A 19489-nucleotide genomic window follows, 5' to 3' on the forward strand; every position below is an offset into this window, starting at 1 on the left:
TGGGAGCCACCACCACTCTTGCACAGAAGGAAGGATGGCAAACAGTTTATTGTAGTGATGTGGACTTGGTCCATCATCTGGGATGGTGGCATCTGCCACACCACGCCTAAAGGGCCACCACCTTCTCCAGCAAGAGGGCTTAGGGGGTTCCTAAGGTCTGTTGTGACCAAGGGTGGTGGTTGTCACCTGCAGCAGATCCCATGAGTGACAACAGACACATGATAATAAATACACATGAAAATCCCTTTCACCCCTTCCCCACTGGCCTTCACCCAGGAAGCAGGGTGCGTCCCTTCACCGGCTCAGCTTTCTCCATGGTAACAGATGGATGTCGCAGTCCCATCCCCCTTCATGATGCTGGGGCAGGCGGGTGGGAGACAGATGGCAACGGAGGGGAAAAGAGTCCAGATCCTCCTGAGTGGCAAAAATTGCAGGAATCCCTGACTGCTGGAGCCAAGACGTTGACCCAGAGCAGTGGGAGGGAGGGAAGGCGGAGGCGCGTGGCTCTGCCGAGCCTGGAATAGCAGAGCAGCTGTTAAGTTATCACTTGTAATTATTACAGCATATGGGAGGGAAAGAATAGCTCTCAAAGGGAGAAAAACAAATAAGGAAAAGGCGGGCTGCCGCAGGGCTCAGCCACGGGAAGAGTGACACTGCACTGTGGCGGGTCCCCACCAGGTGGGCAAGGGCATTGAGGGACAGCTCTTCCTCTCCACAGCCCCAGCAGGAGTCTGGGTGCAAATACTTTCACCTGCAGTGCCAGAGGCTCACCCATCTCCCAGAGTGCCCCCTGCCCACTCAGGAGCATGGATATGATGGAGAGAGGATGACAGTGGCTGGGGTGTTACAGAGGGATGGAGCCTGGCATGCTCCCCCTGCTCTCCTCTCCAGGCACAATCCTACTGCTTGCTCTGCCATTTGAAGGATGCAGGGCCACGCACAGCAAGTGATAATACTGGAGCAGAAGGCGCCCCAGTAAACCAAAGGGAAAGCCTCAGGGACAGACCCTGCATGGGAGAGCCTGCTCCTGACAATACATGGAGCAAGGAAGCATGCAGCAGCATGAGGGAAAGTAGAGAAATTCCAATAACAGTCTGTGAATGAGTAGTACGGACAGTCTCTCCTAAATGCTACTCCACTTGCAAAACAAACATTGTATCCTCTCATAGCAGTTGTTATTCTGGGCTTTTATTATTAGAAAGAGAAACGGCAATAAATCCTTAGAAATGTGGAGCCATTGGAATTTGCACCAGCTGCATCCCCAGTATGGAGACTAGGAGTGTCGAGGGGATGCCACTCCTGCTCACACCCCTGGAAAAAGCTTGGGAGACTTAATGGAGAAAAATCTAACCATATCTTCTGTGTATTAAATGCAAAGTTTCAAGTTCACTGATGAAATTCACAGTCACTGAGCTACATATATTCCTGAGAGCCAGAGAGCATTTTAGGCCCATTTTGATGTTTACTTGTCCTGTGCAACAGCCACAGAGGTGATGCAAGATGAGGAAAAGAGATTACTTGCCCTGTTTATTCCTATGCTCTGATGGCTTTTCCCTGGGCATCTGCTACTGGCTACAATTGGAAATCATGCAGGACCAGGGACAAAGGATTAAGGGGTTAGAATATACTCTAACAGAGATATTTTTATATTCTCTTATACTCACCTCTCTCCTGGTTTTCAGCTATGTTTATTTGTCTACTACTGCCTTCTCCCTGGCACCATCATGAATTTCTGCAGAGCAGGTGAACTGGCACCTGGCTGCTCACCTAGGTGAACTCTAGCTCATCCCTGGGTCTCTCATCCCAAGCCAGCCTGATCCCACTGTGAAGAGCTTGTGGCTCCAGTGAAAAGAACCAATATATATGCCCAAGCAGGAGATGGGGAACCCTGGACACACTGGGCTGATGTGTGTCAGGACCAAAGTACACCACTCCCAGACTTAAGCCACGAGCTTGGAGCAGAGGTCAGCAGGACACAGATATAGACAGGTGCTGAGCATCTGCTGGTCTCATGGGAGCCTGGGAGATGCCCTTAAGCTCCAGTAGCCCACTTGGACATGCACCACAGGCAGCTGCTGAATGGCAATGCTACTGCAAACAAAGCTGTGACAGAAGCTTTGGAAACAGGAGATGGTTCAAACTCTGTGATCCAGAACAGGAGTGAATTGCACATGGCAGCCAACAGCCCCAGCACCCGTTAAATAAACCAGCCAAACCCTGGCAGCACCCCAGGATCCCTGCCAAGACAGGCACTGTGCTTGGAGATTGAAGGACTAGCTCTGCGGCTAGCACATATAAACTAGTCTGGGTGAAAATCTGGGAGGCAACACCCATTTACATCAGATGGAAATCTGGCCTGATGCTTTATAAACCACTGGCCCTGCCAGCAGGTCTGACCCTGCCCCATGCACTTGAGTTGCTGCTCAAGGTGACACCCCCACGGGTGGTAGAAAAAGACTTCTGATGCCTTTATCAAGAGACTGAAATGCTGCTTGACTGCACATGTGTAGGGTGACTGCTGTGTGTGGGGTGACCCCACCACACAACCAAACCTGGAGGTGCTCCCCATTCCACCGACACCTCAGAACAGAGGGAAACAGAAATGCTTGGATTTACAGAGCTGCTTGGGCCTGGTGTCCTTTGTCTGCAGTGACCCGGAACAGGGAAGGGCTGTGACAGGGCAGATGGGGAATGTGCTTTGGGGTGGGACACAGCTTGGGGCATCCCTGCCCTCAGTATGGGGTTGGAATTAGGTGATCCTACAGACCCTTCCAAAATAAACCATTCCAAGATCTAGAATGAAAATATTCTCAGTCTTTGTGCCAGAGACTCACTGGGAGACTGTGCTGGCTCAGGCATCCAGGAGGAGACAAAAAGCCTGCCAAGAGCTGCACATGGAGGAGGAGTGTGTTTGCAGTTCTTTGCTATCTCCACGCTGCCCCTGGATTGGCAGTGGCTAAGCTACAGACCCCATCAGTCTTGGGGGCTAAGCCCTCCTTGTAGCAGGATGCTCTGCCTAGGTGGGGGTAAAACAGCTCAGACTTTACCCGATTTGCAGAAGTAGTTATCAGATTATCAGTGGCAAATGGAGTAGGAGGGGTCAGGCTGCTTTTGGTGCTGAAGAATGCTGAGAGGAGGCTGACTCATCAAGCCCAAAGTTAAACATTCTGAGGATGTGAACAATGTTTCCTGACAGAAACTGGCACTGGAGAGGAGGTGGCAGACAAAGCTCCTGATAAAGGAACCAACAAGTGCTAGTACTGATAACTTACCTAATGATGCTGAGCTAAAGGCTGCAGAGCTGACACATGTGGCCCGCAAACATATGGCTGACAGTCAATCACTTCATACTATAAAAACCCAGTCCCACTTTTTAATGGCAGGGTACTCCAATGCTCCTCTTCTTGGGTCTTTGTGGAGATTCCTCTCTTGAGTGGAGACACCCCTCAAGGCTGAGCAAAAGAGATTTGCCCATGGTCATTGAAATAGGTAATATCAATCTCTACTTAATAATTATTTTGCCCCTTTTAATATAATTACTTCAATATTTATAAAAATGGTGCAGGACACTAGTAGTTAAAACTATCTGTATTGTGTAGTAAACAATTCTGATTAACTTTTTTTAGTCTAATCATTATCATCATCAATTGAAAGAAATAACTTATTCATATATTTGGTTAGCCATCCTTAATTCTGTAGCACGAAGTTGTATAAAGTCTCAATTACACCTATATAATTCTTTAGATATAAACCATTGACCAAGGATGGGAATCCAGACTCCTCTCTGAGAAGGAGTTTAGAAATCAAGGGGATCCTTTCTGACCCTTGTAACTCAATGGGAGGCTCTCCATGACAAACCTCGTCTGAAACTTCCATTCTGCTTGCAACACTCCTGCATCCCAAACTAACTCTGCACCTGGCAGGAGCACACATACACACACACACACAATCTCCCTCTTGCATTTTTGGTCACCTTCCCAAATGTCAGCATGACATGGCAGCCCCATCCAGCTCTTTCCTTTCTTCTGTACATCACTAGCAAATTTGCTTGATCTTAAGGTAATGGCTTTTCCAACAGCAGCAAGGGCCTCTCATTTGTTTTTACATGCCACTAACCCAATCTATAGGTTTGTGTCTGGATTCCTGCTTCCTCTGGACTGTACATAATAAAAAAAATTCAGCAGTTGAAATGGAAAAGTAATACCCCTCTTTTTCTTCTTCATAACTACCAAAATTGACGCTAGATAAAAGGGATAGGAGAAATCAGGGAAAATATAGGGTTTGAGATTTTTTTTCCTTATTTAAAAATTAATTTTGTTAGTGATCATCCAGGGGAAAAAAGTATTTGTTACTGTGACCCTACAAGACCTCAAAATATTTTTAATTCCTTGCTGTCACTGTGAAGCCCTACCTGGGAAGGTGACAGGAAACATTCCTTGGAGGATCCTAGCAGCTTTTGGGGCTGAGCTTCTGAAGAGGGAAGATTTGGTGACTAATCCCAGGAAATCCCCTTCTCCTGGGCAAGACAACCTGTCCTGATCCTGAGTGTTGTTCCTGGTGTGCAGCATTTTTCTGGTAAGGGCTGACAGGTCCACACCCAGACCCTGGAAGGTGCTTGCCCTGGCAAGACATAGCAATTGTTTGGGTGGTCTGGGCACAGCATGATCTACTTTAACCCCTCCACTCCTGAGGGGGCTGGAGGGGGATCCATCACCCCTGCCTGGTTACTGCCTCCACCTCTGATCAAGCAGAACAAACTTCTCCCCCTGTGACAGGTCTGCTGGTGCTCCCAGCCTGACCCCAGTTGCTGGTGTTTCCATCTCCCCTGTGCTGCCTGCTGCAGCGTGCTTCCTCCTCTGCTCACCAAGTGCCTTCCTGCTGAGACAGACCTCCCAATGGCTTCCACTTCTTCCTCTCACAGTAGTTTCACCTCTTCTTTCTCCCCTGAACTTGACATCTCTGTGTGTCCTTTACATGGCAGATGGTTCAGCCACATTTGCCCATACCCTTGGTCAGCATATGCCTAGCACAGCCCTGCTCAGGACAGCCTTGACTGGTTCAGGGCATGAGCAGGAAGGCAGCACATGCTCAGCACTATCCCTCCAGCAGCACAGCCAGGGATGATGTTTTGGCTGGAGAGGAGAGAGCAGGTGCTGTGGTACTCACCTTCAGGTCCCCATCATGGCTTTAAATGCCCCCTGGGGTGTGGGTGATGCAGGTGACAGGAGCCTTCAGCAGCCAAGTGGCCCAGGGATAGAGAAGGGACTGGGCTGGTGCTCTCTTTTGGGGAAGAAGGGTCTGACCCTGCCCACAAAGCAGCAATAAGAATGTGGGCATTGATTGTTGCCAGCTTTCACATGGGGAAAGGGATGGGACAGAAATTACATGGGCTGGGTGGTGGCAGATGTTGAGGCCTTGGGATCAGCCCCTGTGACCTGCCAGGGTCTTCCAGTGCTGTCCTGACATCAGGAAGAGGGCCAAGATCCCTGCAGATGGAGCTACAGAAGAGACAACAAAAGTAACAAATGCAAACAGTGCCTAGCTCACACCAGAGGACCCACTTCTCCAGAGAGGTCCTGACAGGGAGGCACCGGGGTGCCAGCAACTGCTTGCAGGTGGTGGCTGAGCTGGGTGAGAACCAGGAGCAGGACAGGGAGAGGACAGAAGAGACAAGGGTGAGGATAAAGGGGAGAGAAGTGGCAGAAGTGGCAGAGAGCTTTCACACAGCTGGGCTAGGAGAGGGCTGGTTTCACACTGGAATGCCTGGCAGCAGGGACCTGCTCAGTGGCACTGGGGAGCATAGTCCCCGAGAAAGCTCTGCCTGCTCGGCTGGGTTCCAGAGATGAGAGGTCCCTGGTCACCAAGGGAGGAGAAGCTGGAACACAAGCTGTGCATGACTCTGAGCCTGTTTGTAGCTTGTAGCTATAGGATGTGACAAACATAATCTCTTTACAACATGCTGGGGTTGTACACCACATTATCATGTGGACATGCCCTATAACACCCCAAAAGCACCTTAGCTTTCCAGTGCCAAATTGGGTCCGGGATGTTCTCCACTACACTTTGTGGGCATTAAAAGTTTCCTAAGAAAATATTTCCAAATACATCGAAGTGGTGTGGGACACAGCAAGCCACTACCAGCATAATGCATTTGGGGCACCACACGAGGCCAGCACACTGGATGCTGGATAGGTAAAAAGAAAATGTTGAGCTCACTCAGTGCCAATCACCTCCTGAACACCCGGGATCTGCTTGAGTTTGGTTTCCGAGTCTTGTGGCTTTTGAAAGTTGCACTTGTGAGATTCTCTTCTTCCCTCTAGTGTCCATTCCGAGGCATTCCTCTTGCTCTTCAAACCCCGCAAAAGCGGCGCTTGCCTGGTTACATTTGCACTCACTCCGTTCCTCAGGCACAGATATTATATCTATAAATGACACTACAACTCTCCACCTAGTAATCCAACGTTTTACTTTTTCTGGTTCATGCTGTACCGTGCAGGATCCTGTAGCAAGGCTCTTGTCTCCTGGAAGCTTAAAATATTATCTCCATTACTACCTTAATTTTAGCATGGTCACTCTGAATTCCAGCTGGGGATGCACAGCCAGGAGGTTTCTGATGGCAGTGTGGAGACATTGCCTTGTTGAGGGATGGGTCAGAGTGTGTCCCTGCACTTGTTGCCTGTGTAAGACCATGCTACACTTCCTCTCAGTTTACATAATTTCTTCTTGGGCTGTTGGAAACCAGGAGAGAGATTAGAAATTACTGCAGTGCCCCTAAGACTGGATCAAGGCTATCACTGAAAGGCTGTTTTATTTCTGGTGACAGCAAGAGACCTCCAGAGTAGCATCTCCATCACCTGGGTCACCTCCCAGCTGGCTGGACTGGTTTCCAAAAGCACAGCCATAACCCTTCTCTTTGAGGAAAGACATTCCCGTCTTCTGGGGACGGGGCAGCAGATTCACCCTCCCAGATGCACTAGGCCAGCTCTCTACCAGCTCAGGTTCTGCTCTGGCACCTTGAATTCAGTCCAGGACAAGCCCTCCTTGGTGTCCTGCAACTGTCCTGCTCTACCTATGCCTCTCCAGAAGGTCCAAAAGCTTCCCAGACTGGCTCAAAGAGCCACATGCACTGAGGTATGCTGCCTCAGTGCTCACATGCTGTCTCCACTATCCAAAGGTGATCCTTTGCCTCAGCCAGGGCATTTCCAGCATCTCCTGGGGTAATTTTAGAGGAACAAAACACAATAAAAACATGGCCATGATTCTCTGGTGTAATGAGAAAGCCATTGCAGGGCAGGATTCATCTCACCTGGCAACAGATAGTACCAAGCAGACATCTAAGCCATCATAAACCCTGTTTTATCAGTGGAGAGACTGGCACAACTGGAGCATGAGCCATCTGACTCATCATACCCCAGAAGTACCTGTGTTCTACTGTGGGTGCAGATACTGCCCATGGCAAGGAGCCCAGGCCTGTCAGGCTCTGAAGAAGCCAAGCAACTGTTTAGGAAATGATTCTGAGATGGCTTGTCATATTTGTGTATTTGAAGAAGGGACACGTATGATGTTTTCCTTCCTGAATATCTCCAGTGTTTTCTCCTCTTTGACAGCCAAAGTAAATATCTTCTATTCATCCTTTAATGAAGATGAATTTGTTCCAAGTGCAAAGCAATCCCAGGCCTTCGATTAGAGTAATGGCCTTGGCAACAAAGCACAAAAGCCATGAGCCCTGGGGCTGCGCACACATCTGCCATGGGGATGCTGGACAGGGTGAGCATCCCCTTTGGCCTGTTCCTAAACGAGAAGCTAAGGTATCTGCAATGGGCTGGGCTCTGTAGGGCTGGGAGGTGCAGAACCCAATCCAAGTATGAGCAGGAGTCAACTTTGCTTGTGGCCCATTTGTCCAGGTCGGATGCTGTCCCAGACAGGCTTCCCTTCAGGAGCAGGGATGATTCAGGATGATTCAGTCACTGAAATAACCAGCTAGCACACAGCTCCCTACCTCATTCTCCCATATTTTTTTTAAAGTTCCAGCTGAGCGGAGCCTTTCAGTATGCAGGGTACCACCAGTCACTCCAGCAGGGCTGTTTGTGGGACACCAGCTATGTGATGCTGAGACACTTCCTGGATAGATCATGCTTTTGCTAATGCTGCAGCATTGTCACTTTGGGCCAAATCCCTTTGTTTTGAGCCCAGCTCCCTGCAGGGGAGCCGATCCCAGCTAATCACTCTCTCCCTTAGCAGCATGTAGTGGTGAGACTTGGCTCCTAGCAGAAAACTCTTCCCTGCAGTGCTGATTTATTAATAGGTGAGGAGAGCAGTTCTCACCCCTCTCTCTAGCTTACACACTAGATATCAATTTGGCAGCCAGCAGCAAATCCCATTAAAGCAGTGAGATACTTAAAGGCATCAGCAGCTCCTGGCCCATTACAAGAATGAGGGGATGGACTCTGGTAATGCATATCTGAAACTGGTCACATCCAGCTGGAAGCAAGGATCCCACTGAGACAAATATTAAGAATCTGCAGAGGCAGGGATGGGAATAAGCTCATTCATTAAAGGACTTTGTCTATGTTCAAGGGACCAATGTGAGATTTTAACAGAAGAAACAGTGACAAAAAGCCCACACAATGAAACTCCTCTTTTTCCCTTTTGGGCCAAGAGAACTGAATTCACAAATAGCCCATCATGCCTTACATTTCCTAATTACCCTATTAAAAACCTGGCTGGCTTTTCCATTTTCTAGATGAAAAAGGTGTAAGATGAACAAGCAGAGGCTAAGCCAGGGCAATAATTTTCCCTGTGGGTCTGTTATAGCTGTCCAGACAGCAAATGGCTTTGTTTAATTTTCTTGTCCTGGAAACTGTAACAGTCAACAGCATGGCAGCCCAGGGAAATCCTGAGGTGCACCCACTGCTGACAGAGAGAAGAGAGGAAGCTCCTAGTCCTTCTTCCCTATCAGACTGGGCTGTGATCACAGACTTGCTCTCTTAGCAAGGCTCTCTGCTGTTCCATGCAGGACAGGCTGGCCACTCAGTTCTGGACACTAAATCCCCACAGACACAAGAGCAGATGGCACCCAGCCTGTGTTACATGTCCATCCCTACTGGTACACACCTGAGGAGGTGATGGGCCACCAGCTGCTGCAGTGATCAGTAGGTAGACTGGACATCTCCTCCTGGCCCTGTAAACACACCATCATGCAGCATGTGACTGCCTTGGTTAGGCCACCAGTGGGGCAGAGTTGCTTAATGAGGGCTGGGGTGGCTCTTCTGGAGGTCACACGCAGCCTGCAGCCCTGACAGTTACCAGTGGAGTGCCTGATGGGAAGGTACAACAGGAAACCCTGAATTAAATGATTTTGATGAAGCCCTCAGGCACTGATTTCCCATCCAGGAGGGCAGAGCTTTTGTGTTTTTTTGGTTTTTTGTGTTTTTGACTATTTCTCCACATCCTCTCTTCCAGTTCAGAGAATATTCTTGCTCTGTGCACATAAAGAGCCAAGTGGAGTTTGTTGCGAGATGAGACCACATTTTTGAGAGAATTTCCAGATCTGTACCAGGAGTTTTGTTTCTTGAGATGCTCATGTTCAGACCCAGTTCACACACCCACTGATCTTTCTTTTCCCCTCCACCCCTTTGAAATGAAAGATGTTGATTGAGAAGGAGGCTCTGAATATCTGGAGAAGACATCACCCCCTGGTATGACCCTGGATATAGAGAAGGGTTGGTGCTAGCAGTGTATTCTTTCTTTTACAAGGCTAGGGTTTTTTTGTGTGTGTGATGGTGTGGTCAGTGACACTAGCAAAAAGTCAAATTTCGGAGCCTATTTAAGGACACAGGCACTGTTGCTGGGTGAAATCCTGACTGCATACATAGTATTGCATAAAATCACATACCACATAGTTTTAAATGATTTTTGATAGATTTCTGCTAGGACACACCCAAACTGGGCAAACTTGCTTCAAGGTCCAGACTGTTTTGTAAGATAAAGTGGTGCAAGGAGCACCATGACAAAAGGAAGTTTTAGGGCTTTTTCTATTCTTCTTCTTCTTTTCTATTATTATTCTTTTTCTTCTTATTCTTCCCTCAGTTAAGATGGCTGGCACAAAGGAAGCACAAACCAATTCATTAACTCATTGTGTAATTACTGTTTTATAAACTGATTTTAAAAATACAATCTAACAAAGTAATTTAAACTGGAAAATAATTGTGATGATGCTTGATTTCAGACTGCAACATCAGTGAAGTTGTAAGGCACAGTCATTTGGAACAGCATCTCACAGGCTGCAGTCACTAAAGGAGGTATTTTGGACCTTACCTGAACATGGAGCAAATGCCCTGTTGAAAAAAAAAAAGATATTATTCCTTTACTTCCCTGCTTTGCTGCATCATCACTTAAAATTATCCAATTATAATACATTGAAAAGTCAATTTCATCTGAAAATGCTAGAAATGGGATGGAGGTAAAAAGCACATGCAGAGAATGCTCTGACACCTGGTGACAGAAGTCAGCTCTGCTAGAGAAATTCTGGAATTCAAAGTCTATTCAGAGGAAGTGAGACAAATCCTTCCAGGTAGCTATGGAGCAAACGAACATTTTAATATTGGGAAAAGTCACTTGTTCAGCATTTGCTCCCATAGCAATGCATCCCACAAGAACCTCCAATGCCTGTGAATAGGGTGAGCTCCTGTGGGGGCATAAACTCTGAAACCATCCAGCCTTCCCAGGCTCTTCCTCAGGCAACACACCCCTCCAATTAGAACCTGCTCTGGTCAACACTTCTCTCAAGCCCTCGGTTTTGGCCCTCACATACTTAACATCCAGGACTGCAAAAGACACATTTGCTGGCTGCTGGTAGATCACCTCCTCCAGCCCACTCCACAGACAGCAGGCTCCATGCTCTGCTTTGTTTGGTGTCCCAGCCTGACTCACAGAGCTGGGCATGGTGTGAATGAGAGTAAGTATGACAGGATTTCTTCTGTTTTAGTGTGTATAGGTTGCAAAAATAAACACATTTTTCTGTTAAAATAAGTTCGTTTGCTCATTGGTTGATCAGTGGTTGCTCTTAAAATACTTCTGGTCCAGCTGTATCTTGAATTGAGGCAAATCACATTATTTGTTTGAACTGCTCTGTTTAGCTTGCAGAAGAAGCTGCAAGATAGCATTTATCCTTCATGGCTGCATTGTGTTCATGGCTCCAACACATGCTGGCAACTGGGTGTCTTCTAGGACTGAAGACTTCTGTTTCGAGATGTTTTTGTGGCAGCGGATTTGCCTGCCAATGGCTGCAGAACAGACCTGGCAGTCAGGGGCCAAGCAGAATTCATTGGCCTAAACCTCTGTGAGGCTTTTGTGGATGAGCAGGCAACTGGATGCTGGCAGTTGATCTCTTTAGAAGGGTTCTCATCCATGATGGACCTGAGGAAAAGAGGAAAGTTCTGTGGTGAGACTGCACTCCCAATTAGAACATCTGCATTCTCCTCACCAGCTCTGAAAACTGAACCAAAAGCTGTCAGGCCTGGGAGAAGCCCCAGGCACATGAGCTTCCCACACAAGGCACATGCTCTGCCTATGCTGACTCCAAAGTGACTACAATAATTCAAACCCAAGCTGTAATGTCACAAGTCCTCAGTTGTACTTCTTCAAAGAAGCAACAACATGATGCTAAATTTACAGCAAACAGGTTCCGAAATAAACGTGTTTTGGTTCATGTGACACTTCTCTAATGCTTACTTTATTTTCCAGAGCTCATTCTAACATGAATTTGTGTCAGAGAAAAAACCCAAGTGGGATGTCAGGAACCCTTCCTGGAGTGTACTGGTAGAGAGTTTTGAACAAGTACTCCAAGATCTTTGGAACAGACACAGCATTCATTGGCTTTGTGTGGGGAACATGAGAATGGAGCTGTAAGAACACAGCAGAACTCTGGGCTATTATTCAAGAAAATACAAAATTTACAATACCCAAGCTATAAGGAACATGGGAAAATGTTTCATTAGCTTTAGACAGTCAAAGGTAAATGTCAGCACAAATAAAAGGGTTTTTTTTTTACAGAAGAAGCAGGATACCCCAGAGACAATAGTGAAATCTGCCTTTTCCTGTCATGAAGTCCCTTCCATTTTCCCCGAATGCATTCATGTGCACATGCCTGATCCTTGATGACCCAACAGCTGCTGGTCCTGGAATGGGCCTTTGCTGACTGGTGCCGCCCGCAGACTGGTGCTGCTCTTGGGATGCAGAGGCAGCCAGAGTGCTGTGCAGGCTCTGGGGAGCAGGTTCTTTGTCCAGAGGCTGGGCTGAATTCTCTTGATGAGCCTTTGACTGGGATTGCTGTGCACACTGCCTATCCTCTTGCCTGGGTATTTTTAGGCCCCTGTGGTTCCTTGTTTTCCAAGGTCTTGCCACAACATCCACTGCAGAGGCAGGTGAAGGGTTTTTTGGAGGGGTTGGAATTAGGTAACGTTTTGTATTGGAGAACACTGCACCCTCCTGAGACTGTGACAAACCTGAAACAGAGTGGAAAGCACAGTGATTTACCAGTTCATCTGACTGCTAAATGACTAATCCAGAGAGTGAAAGGTTTTGGAGATGCTGTGTGATGGAGCTGGGTTGGCAGACGTGTCTTGATGTTGGCCATGTTGAATTGCTTCTCCTGACAGTTGGTTTGGGGTCACTGGCAGCCTCCCTGCCAGCACTGCTGATGGCATGCCAAGCATGGAACAGCTCACAAGCAGAACTCATGGGGCATACACGAGCTCACCTGCCCTCCTGTTCTCAGGCAGGATTGCACCTGCATCACTCCCTGCCAGTGTTTGCACTGACTTGTTCTAAATACCTTAGGACTCCTTCCAGTGATCTGAAGTGCAAGGCAGAGGAATAATCACAGATTATTACAGTGGATCCACTTTTTAAATCAGAGTCAAAGATCATGGAATCTCAAAATAAGTGCCTGACTTCTGGGGAAAATACTGCATTTCATGCCGGGCTACTTTCTGGCTCATTTTGTTTCAGCCATGCAATATGTCCAAAACACAGAGAAGAAAAACTTGTTGCTGACTTATAAATATAACCAGCATGCACACATGCTTAGAACCATTCTAAATATAGCAGGGATCTGATTACTCTTGTCTATTGAAAGAACCAACCATTCTATAAATAGCAGGGATCCAATTGCTCTTGTCTATGAAAAGAACCAACTGTACCTAAGTGCCTGATGTGCAGGGTCCAGGGCAGGAACATAATCAAAAGAATGTGCCACCAAAACTCAGGCCGAGAAAGTTTATCTCTCTGGCTCCCAATTGATGGGGATGTATTTTACTGCCTAGGTAAAGCTGATAAAAATTTTCATGGAACAGTTTGTATCATACTACATACTTTAAAAATGTCTAAACTTCATATTTGTTTTTAAGTATAACCACTCCGAGAGACTGGTATGTCTGACTCAAGAGCCTGAAATAACATTCAACGCCTTCCAAAAAATGCAGTTTATATGGATCTGATGCTGCAAACATTTTTATGTAAGAGTGACTTTGCTCAGATGACTTGTCCTTTTCTGGTCAGAAGGATTGCTTCCAGCAACAAGTTCTTGTGAGAAACTCAGATTGGAATAGACACACTTCTGCATGTGATTAGAATCCTGGTCAGTCCTGCCTGCCACCTTAGACAATTCCAGATTTCAAACTACTCCACCATCATCCAGTAGATTTAGTTAGAAAATGGACAGATCCATGCCCAACCATTCACTTTCATAGTGCTATAGACCATGATACTGATACACTGTGAATGTTTGTGACACTGTCTTGTCAATCTACAAAGATGATGAGACCATCACACTCAATGTAAAGAAATCATATAAAATCTGAAAAAGATCGGATTAAATATAAAGAGACCATGAAATCCTAATCCAGGACTTCTGTGGTCACTGGACAATAGGCCATTCCTTTAGATTTTTCCAAATAGTTTTTATTCATGTTAGGGAGATACTGTTTTTAGTACTGTTACATATAGAGGCCTTGAATAATTTGATTCTCTTTCCAGTTGTTTTTTTTTTAATATATGATATTTTTCTAATTTTTAGTAGATCCATTTTTACCCTTGAAAGAAATGTAAAATGAAAACTCACATGGTTTTACATATGGAGAAAAAAAGAGTTGTTTTTATTACAATAGAAAAAAGACTGAAATTGCAATTATGTATGGGCCTCTATTTAATGTGTGTTTGGAATAAGCATTATAAATGTTTTTAATATTCTTAAAGACAATATTCAACAAGTAGTGAAGAGTGGGAATTATCCTTTCATTCATGTAAATGTAATTTCAGAGAAGCCTTTGGCTTTATTCCTGAGCAGAAGAGTATGTTCCATTTTTAACCCTTTTATTGAATGCATCCTTTTAGTTGCATATCTTTCCAGAATTCCCAGTTGCTCAGTAAACTTTAATCATTAGCTCAGTCATTATTTACATCAGTGCAAACTGGGTTCAAATACAGCTTAGTAGGAATCACATTATTTCAGATTCACCTGGTACTGTCATAAATTAATGACACAAGGTAAACGGCAGAGACATGTCCTTATACAATACTTGATCCTAAGCTAGTGTAAGATCAACTTTGCACCTCTTAATTCTACATATTCATGCTGAAGTATATCAACTGATGGTCAACACAGCTGGCCACAACATCCTGCCTAAAAACTGGAATGGATTACTTAAGATCTGGCTCCGCAGTGGCATTTTCCAGTAGCTGCTCAAGAGCACAGATGCCAGATCTCCTAAAACACTGGATTTACCAATGCACCTGTCTGCAAACAGCATGTGTTACTGCTCAATGCCAACCCTTCCCCAGGGGTTTAGGTCCAGTACCTGAGGAGTGGGAAGAAGGGTCAAGTGAGATCCTTTCAATTAGGTCCTTGTCCTTATCTTCACCCTCATTCACCTTCAGTGCTTGGCTGGCTTGTTCTTGCTGACCTGTTTGCAGGCACCTAGACAACATCAAGTATTACACCTTAATTAGCTTTTGAGTGTGTTTATGCAGCTGGTCAAGTGCAGCTTGGCATGGCCACTCAGGCAACACCCAGACAGTGGATTTAGTTACCCACTGTTACTTCACACCTTCCAGGAGATATGAAAAATCATTTTAATTGGGTCAGCCATCTAAGATGCCTGTGTCTGATTATCTCAAACATCTTAATCAGGTGAAGTGGGGAAGATTTAAAATACTACCCAGTGAAGTAAGCACAGAGAAATAAAACCATTTTTACTTCCAAAATAACCATTACATGTCTGCGATCTATGAGATCTCAGCAAGGTGGCATTTGTCTTTCAGCCTTTTGTTTGCTTAGGCCAATGTGCTGCTTGCAGAAAAGCTCATCCCCTTTCAGCTCTTTTACTGTTTGAGGGTAGACACTGCCAGGGCCAAGAACAGCTCACCAGTTATGAAAAGTCTTTTCCTTGCTCTTGCTAAGGAAATGAGCCATCCTGCCTGTGCTCCAGAGAAAAGGAAGAGGATTCTTCTTCCTTGGCATCCCTGCAGATGCTCCAGGCGGGAGGACTGCAGCCCAAAGCGGGGACAGGAAGGCAAGAGGCACAGACTGTCCCTCGAAATCGCCACCAGGTGGCCAGGGCACTGGTTTTATTTTTGCAGCAGAAAATGAACGCACAGTTTATTGCATGGCTAGATCTCCCTGGCGGTCTCACCCCTTGTGCTGCTCCATCCGTGCTCCCAGGTCAAGGGACACCTTTTCCTGGTGCAGATCTCTTCCTCCTCCAGAACCACTAAGGTTGTCTGTCGTCAGACCAGACGGTTTCAAAGGGCTCATAGCAGGTGGCTGTGGAAATAGCAGAAATTATCTAGATATTCCTGGTAACTCTTCCCAGCTGTTTCTAGATGTGGATTTTAGAATGCACCAAAACCCACGTTGTTTGTGAGTTTTCAGACCATCCCTCATAATTTTCTAACTCGTCAGTTTTAAGAAGTTCCACTCCCCAGTCAGGTACTGCTACAACCTGAGGAACCCAGGGCAGCAGTTACAAACTTCCCGATTTATATTTCACTGGATATAAGCCTATACCAATAGTACCTATACCAATAAGCATATTAAGACCAGTGCCACAGAAACTGCATCACTCAGTGTATGACCACAGTTCGATTCCACATCCCAGTTTTTAGCACACAGTAATTCACTAAAATGCTCAAATTTGTTTCAGAAAAGCTTCCTATGCTGAGGCAGTGGCAGCAGAAAGACAAGGGCAGTACATATTTTTTTCCCCTGCAGTTCTTTAACATCTGCTGTCAGCATTAAGTCCATGTCCTGTGCATCCCCCTGATTTACCCCAGCCTGTTTAAATCTACTCATGTGCAGCTGTACTGTGTTGAATCTCAGGGTCCACAAAAGCTGACCATGACAAGCCAGGCTGCTCCCCTTTACACCCATGGGTATCCTCTTACTGAATTACTGCCAAAATGAGCAGGCTGACCCACAGGGCGGGTGCACCACCCCACTGCCAAGAGGAACAAACTTTGGCTTTGTGTTTGTTTAGTCAATAGGAACGACCTTGCAGTATTAGCAAGCTAACTGTTTACAGCAACATCAAAGAAACACTGCTGAATAAAAGTATTTTTCTTAATAGCTGTTGTAGAAATACTACCAAATTTTGCAATCCTGCCTTGTACTTTGATCATTGCAGAACGATAGGAAGTCTGCTCCTAGCAGTTGATATGTGATTTTCAAATATTCCCTTGCAGCTGATGGTCCACTGCTGCTAACACAGGGGCACATGAAACATCATGGCAGAAGAACCTCTGTCCTCCTCAAAGGCAACTGCATGTTGGGGGTTCTTGACCTACAGAAGAGTGAGTTGCTACAAGCCACAGTGGGAGTTCAATTTATGTCAGGAGTTACGAGGGTCACCATGCAGGAATACAAAGTACACAAGAAAAACATACACCTAGCTTTTGCCTCCTCTCGTGGAGGGCCTTGGCAGGGTTCCCACATATAACTTGACAGAATCCTAAGAAAAACAGGTAAAAAGAAAACATTTTACTCCAGCATTTAGCAAAATGGTGCTGACATTGAAGTCAGTCAATATAATTTCCCTAGACAGGAAGTTGTAATATTTCATGGTGTAGGTTCACAGTATCAGCTGACATGGCCTGACACTGCTGCTAAGAGGCAGTTTCTCTGCTTCCACCAGAATCTGTCTTCTGCTCCTGCCCTGCCTCCTTTGTTGTGCTGGTGCTAATATTTGTGGGGACACATGGTCAGTCAGATCAAAAAAAAAAATTCAGATTTAAAAAAAAATAAATTCTGTTTGTTCTGCTGGATTATTTTTCAGCTGTATCTTGATCAAAATCAGGTTAACAAGAGATAAGGCAGCAAAGGGTCAGGAGAAGCAGTGAACATTGGGTGAAACTGTCTTTATCAGTAGTGTTAGCTACCTAAAAGTGTGTGTAAAATTATGGTCTCATTCCCTGACAAGCTCTACTTGGTTTCCATGCACATTTCTAAACATGCACTCAGTTGTTGACTCTGTATTGCTTCATCTAACCCATCATCTTGAGTCCTACCTATAGGCAGGGAACTGAGGAGACACTGGCATCTGAGAAAAGCAGCCCACAATGCCTGGAAACAAATGCCACCTTCCTATCTAATCTGCAGTCTGTGGGCTGGGAGAGTTACACTGTCAAGGTGTTTCGAGGAGTCAGAGAAGGATGGGTGGTATTTCCAAGTGACTAGGGCAAGAAGGGCAGCAGTAGGCCTGTGTTTTGGGCTAGCCTGTAGATCAGGATGTGGAGTCAAGGAACTGACTCCTCTTGCTGAGGAACCAACCTCTGGAAACACAAACCAAAGTGCTCACCGACAGCAGCAATGCTGCTGCGGTATGAGACTGCAGTACACAGAGTCTGAGCACATGATCCAGTGGGGAGTGAATGTGCATCACCACACCTCTCTAGAGGACTACCTTGGACGTGTCCCTGCAGCTGAACAGGCTGTGGCCTGACGTTACTCAAGCAGGACAGCTGTGATGAGCTCTGAAAGGCAGTGCCAGCAGGGGAGCAGCACTGCAGCATGGGGCTGTGAAAAGGGACAGCAGCACATGGTGCATGGGGGTGGGGGATGAGGGGTGGGCAGCCCAGGTGATCCACACCTTCTGCTGCAGGGGCAGATAAAGCAAAGCCTACGCTAGAGCAGGTGAGTCTTAAGGAACACACCATAGGCTGAAACTGATTAGCAGTGGCATGGGTGGGTGGTATTCAAAGCACTCCGGCTCTCATCAGTAATAACATTCAGAAGGAGGTGGAGGTGTGGGAAAGAACAGGATTAAAAAAAACATACATTACCATGTGTCAAATCACTGGAGTCATCTTCTGTGAACAGCTTATCAGGAAAAAAAGTGGAATCTGGAAGAGAGCAGCTACTGGACAAAAGGCTGGCATCACTACATGTCCCTACATTAGCAGAACACTGTGTATTTCCAGATCTGGAAGTTGTTGGGGGTTTGGGGTTGCAACCAGACTTCTTTACTACTTCCCCAAGATACGAATCTAGAAGAGAGATTTCATTAGTGTAAGCACAGCTGTGCAAGGCTTCAAACCACACCATCACTGTACCTTGCCAATATGGTGACTGCTGCTGCACACCTGGAGCTATAGGGGACAGAAAAATATGTAACTACAGCTACAAGAAACATTCTGGAATGGGTCCAGCCTAGAGACAGAGGTCTTCCAGTGCTGCACAGTCATGTCAGAATCTGGGGATCCCTAACTAAACTGGTATTCCTTCCCACCCTTCTGTTCCTGGGCACTGGAGACGGACTGCTGGGGTTATGGGTCAGGAGCTGCTCTGTGCTCACCACCCACCTCTGGTTGCCCCATAGGTGAGCCTAGATGCATCCAGGGCTCTGCTACTCTCCCTGCATGCATGCCCAGGATAACTGTAAACTGCATCTCATTTGCTGCCCAACTGCCCACAGGGGAACCATTCCAGACTTGCCACAGGCACAGCCTAGGCCTCAGTTTTTAAATGTATTGCTTAAATACCCTGGCACAATGCAGGACACCTTACCAGAGCTACTAGTCAATCAGGGCAAACTTTACCAGGAGTTACAGAAATCCGGGAATGGCAGTGATAGATTTTTCCAGTACTGCCTCAGAGACAGAAAAAAAAAGTGAAAACTGTTTTTGTAATGCTACAGGACAGGAAGGTTTATACAAAAACTTATCAAAGGCAGCAGAGCCTTGTCCTCTTAACTGTCCAGCTGCTGGTTGTCCTGGGAGCACAGCTCTAAGAGCAGCATATGCAGCCAACAACCCATAGGAGAGAGAATTTAATTTCAGTGCCCAGATGAATAACATGCTTTTAAAAGTGTTGAGCATCTACCACCTCCAAAGTGAGGCATCAACTCTGTGATAATATGGCCATTTCCATAAGAGTTGAGTTAGGGGCCTTTAATATATCTTGGGCACAACTGTTAATACGAACCCATGAAATACA

At 46.2% G+C, this 19489-nt stretch overlaps 1 protein-coding gene across 1 annotated transcript in view; it reads right to left on the bottom strand.

Moving 5' to 3' along the window:
* Positions 1-11225: 11225 nt before the first annotated feature.
* LRRC56 (leucine rich repeat containing 56) overlaps positions 11226-19489 on the bottom strand; it is a 47826-nt gene continuing 39562 nt past the window's right edge. The window contains exons 7-12 of the mRNA XM_062494319.1: positions 18337-18540; positions 16942-17006; positions 15693-15823; positions 14859-14977; positions 12149-12506; positions 11226-11418 (exon numbers count right to left, since the gene is read on the bottom strand). Coding sequence (XP_062350303.1) covers positions 11226-11418; positions 12149-12506; positions 14859-14977; positions 15693-15823; positions 16942-17006; positions 18337-18540 — 1070 coding nt within the window. The remainder of the gene's footprint in view (positions 11419-12148; positions 12507-14858; positions 14978-15692; positions 15824-16941; positions 17007-18336; positions 18541-19489) is intronic.

Source organism: Cinclus cinclus, chromosome 6, assembly GCF_963662255.1.
Source record: "Cinclus cinclus chromosome 6, bCinCin1.1, whole genome shotgun sequence".
Lineage (NCBI taxonomy): Eukaryota > Metazoa > Chordata > Aves > Passeriformes > Cinclidae > Cinclus > Cinclus cinclus.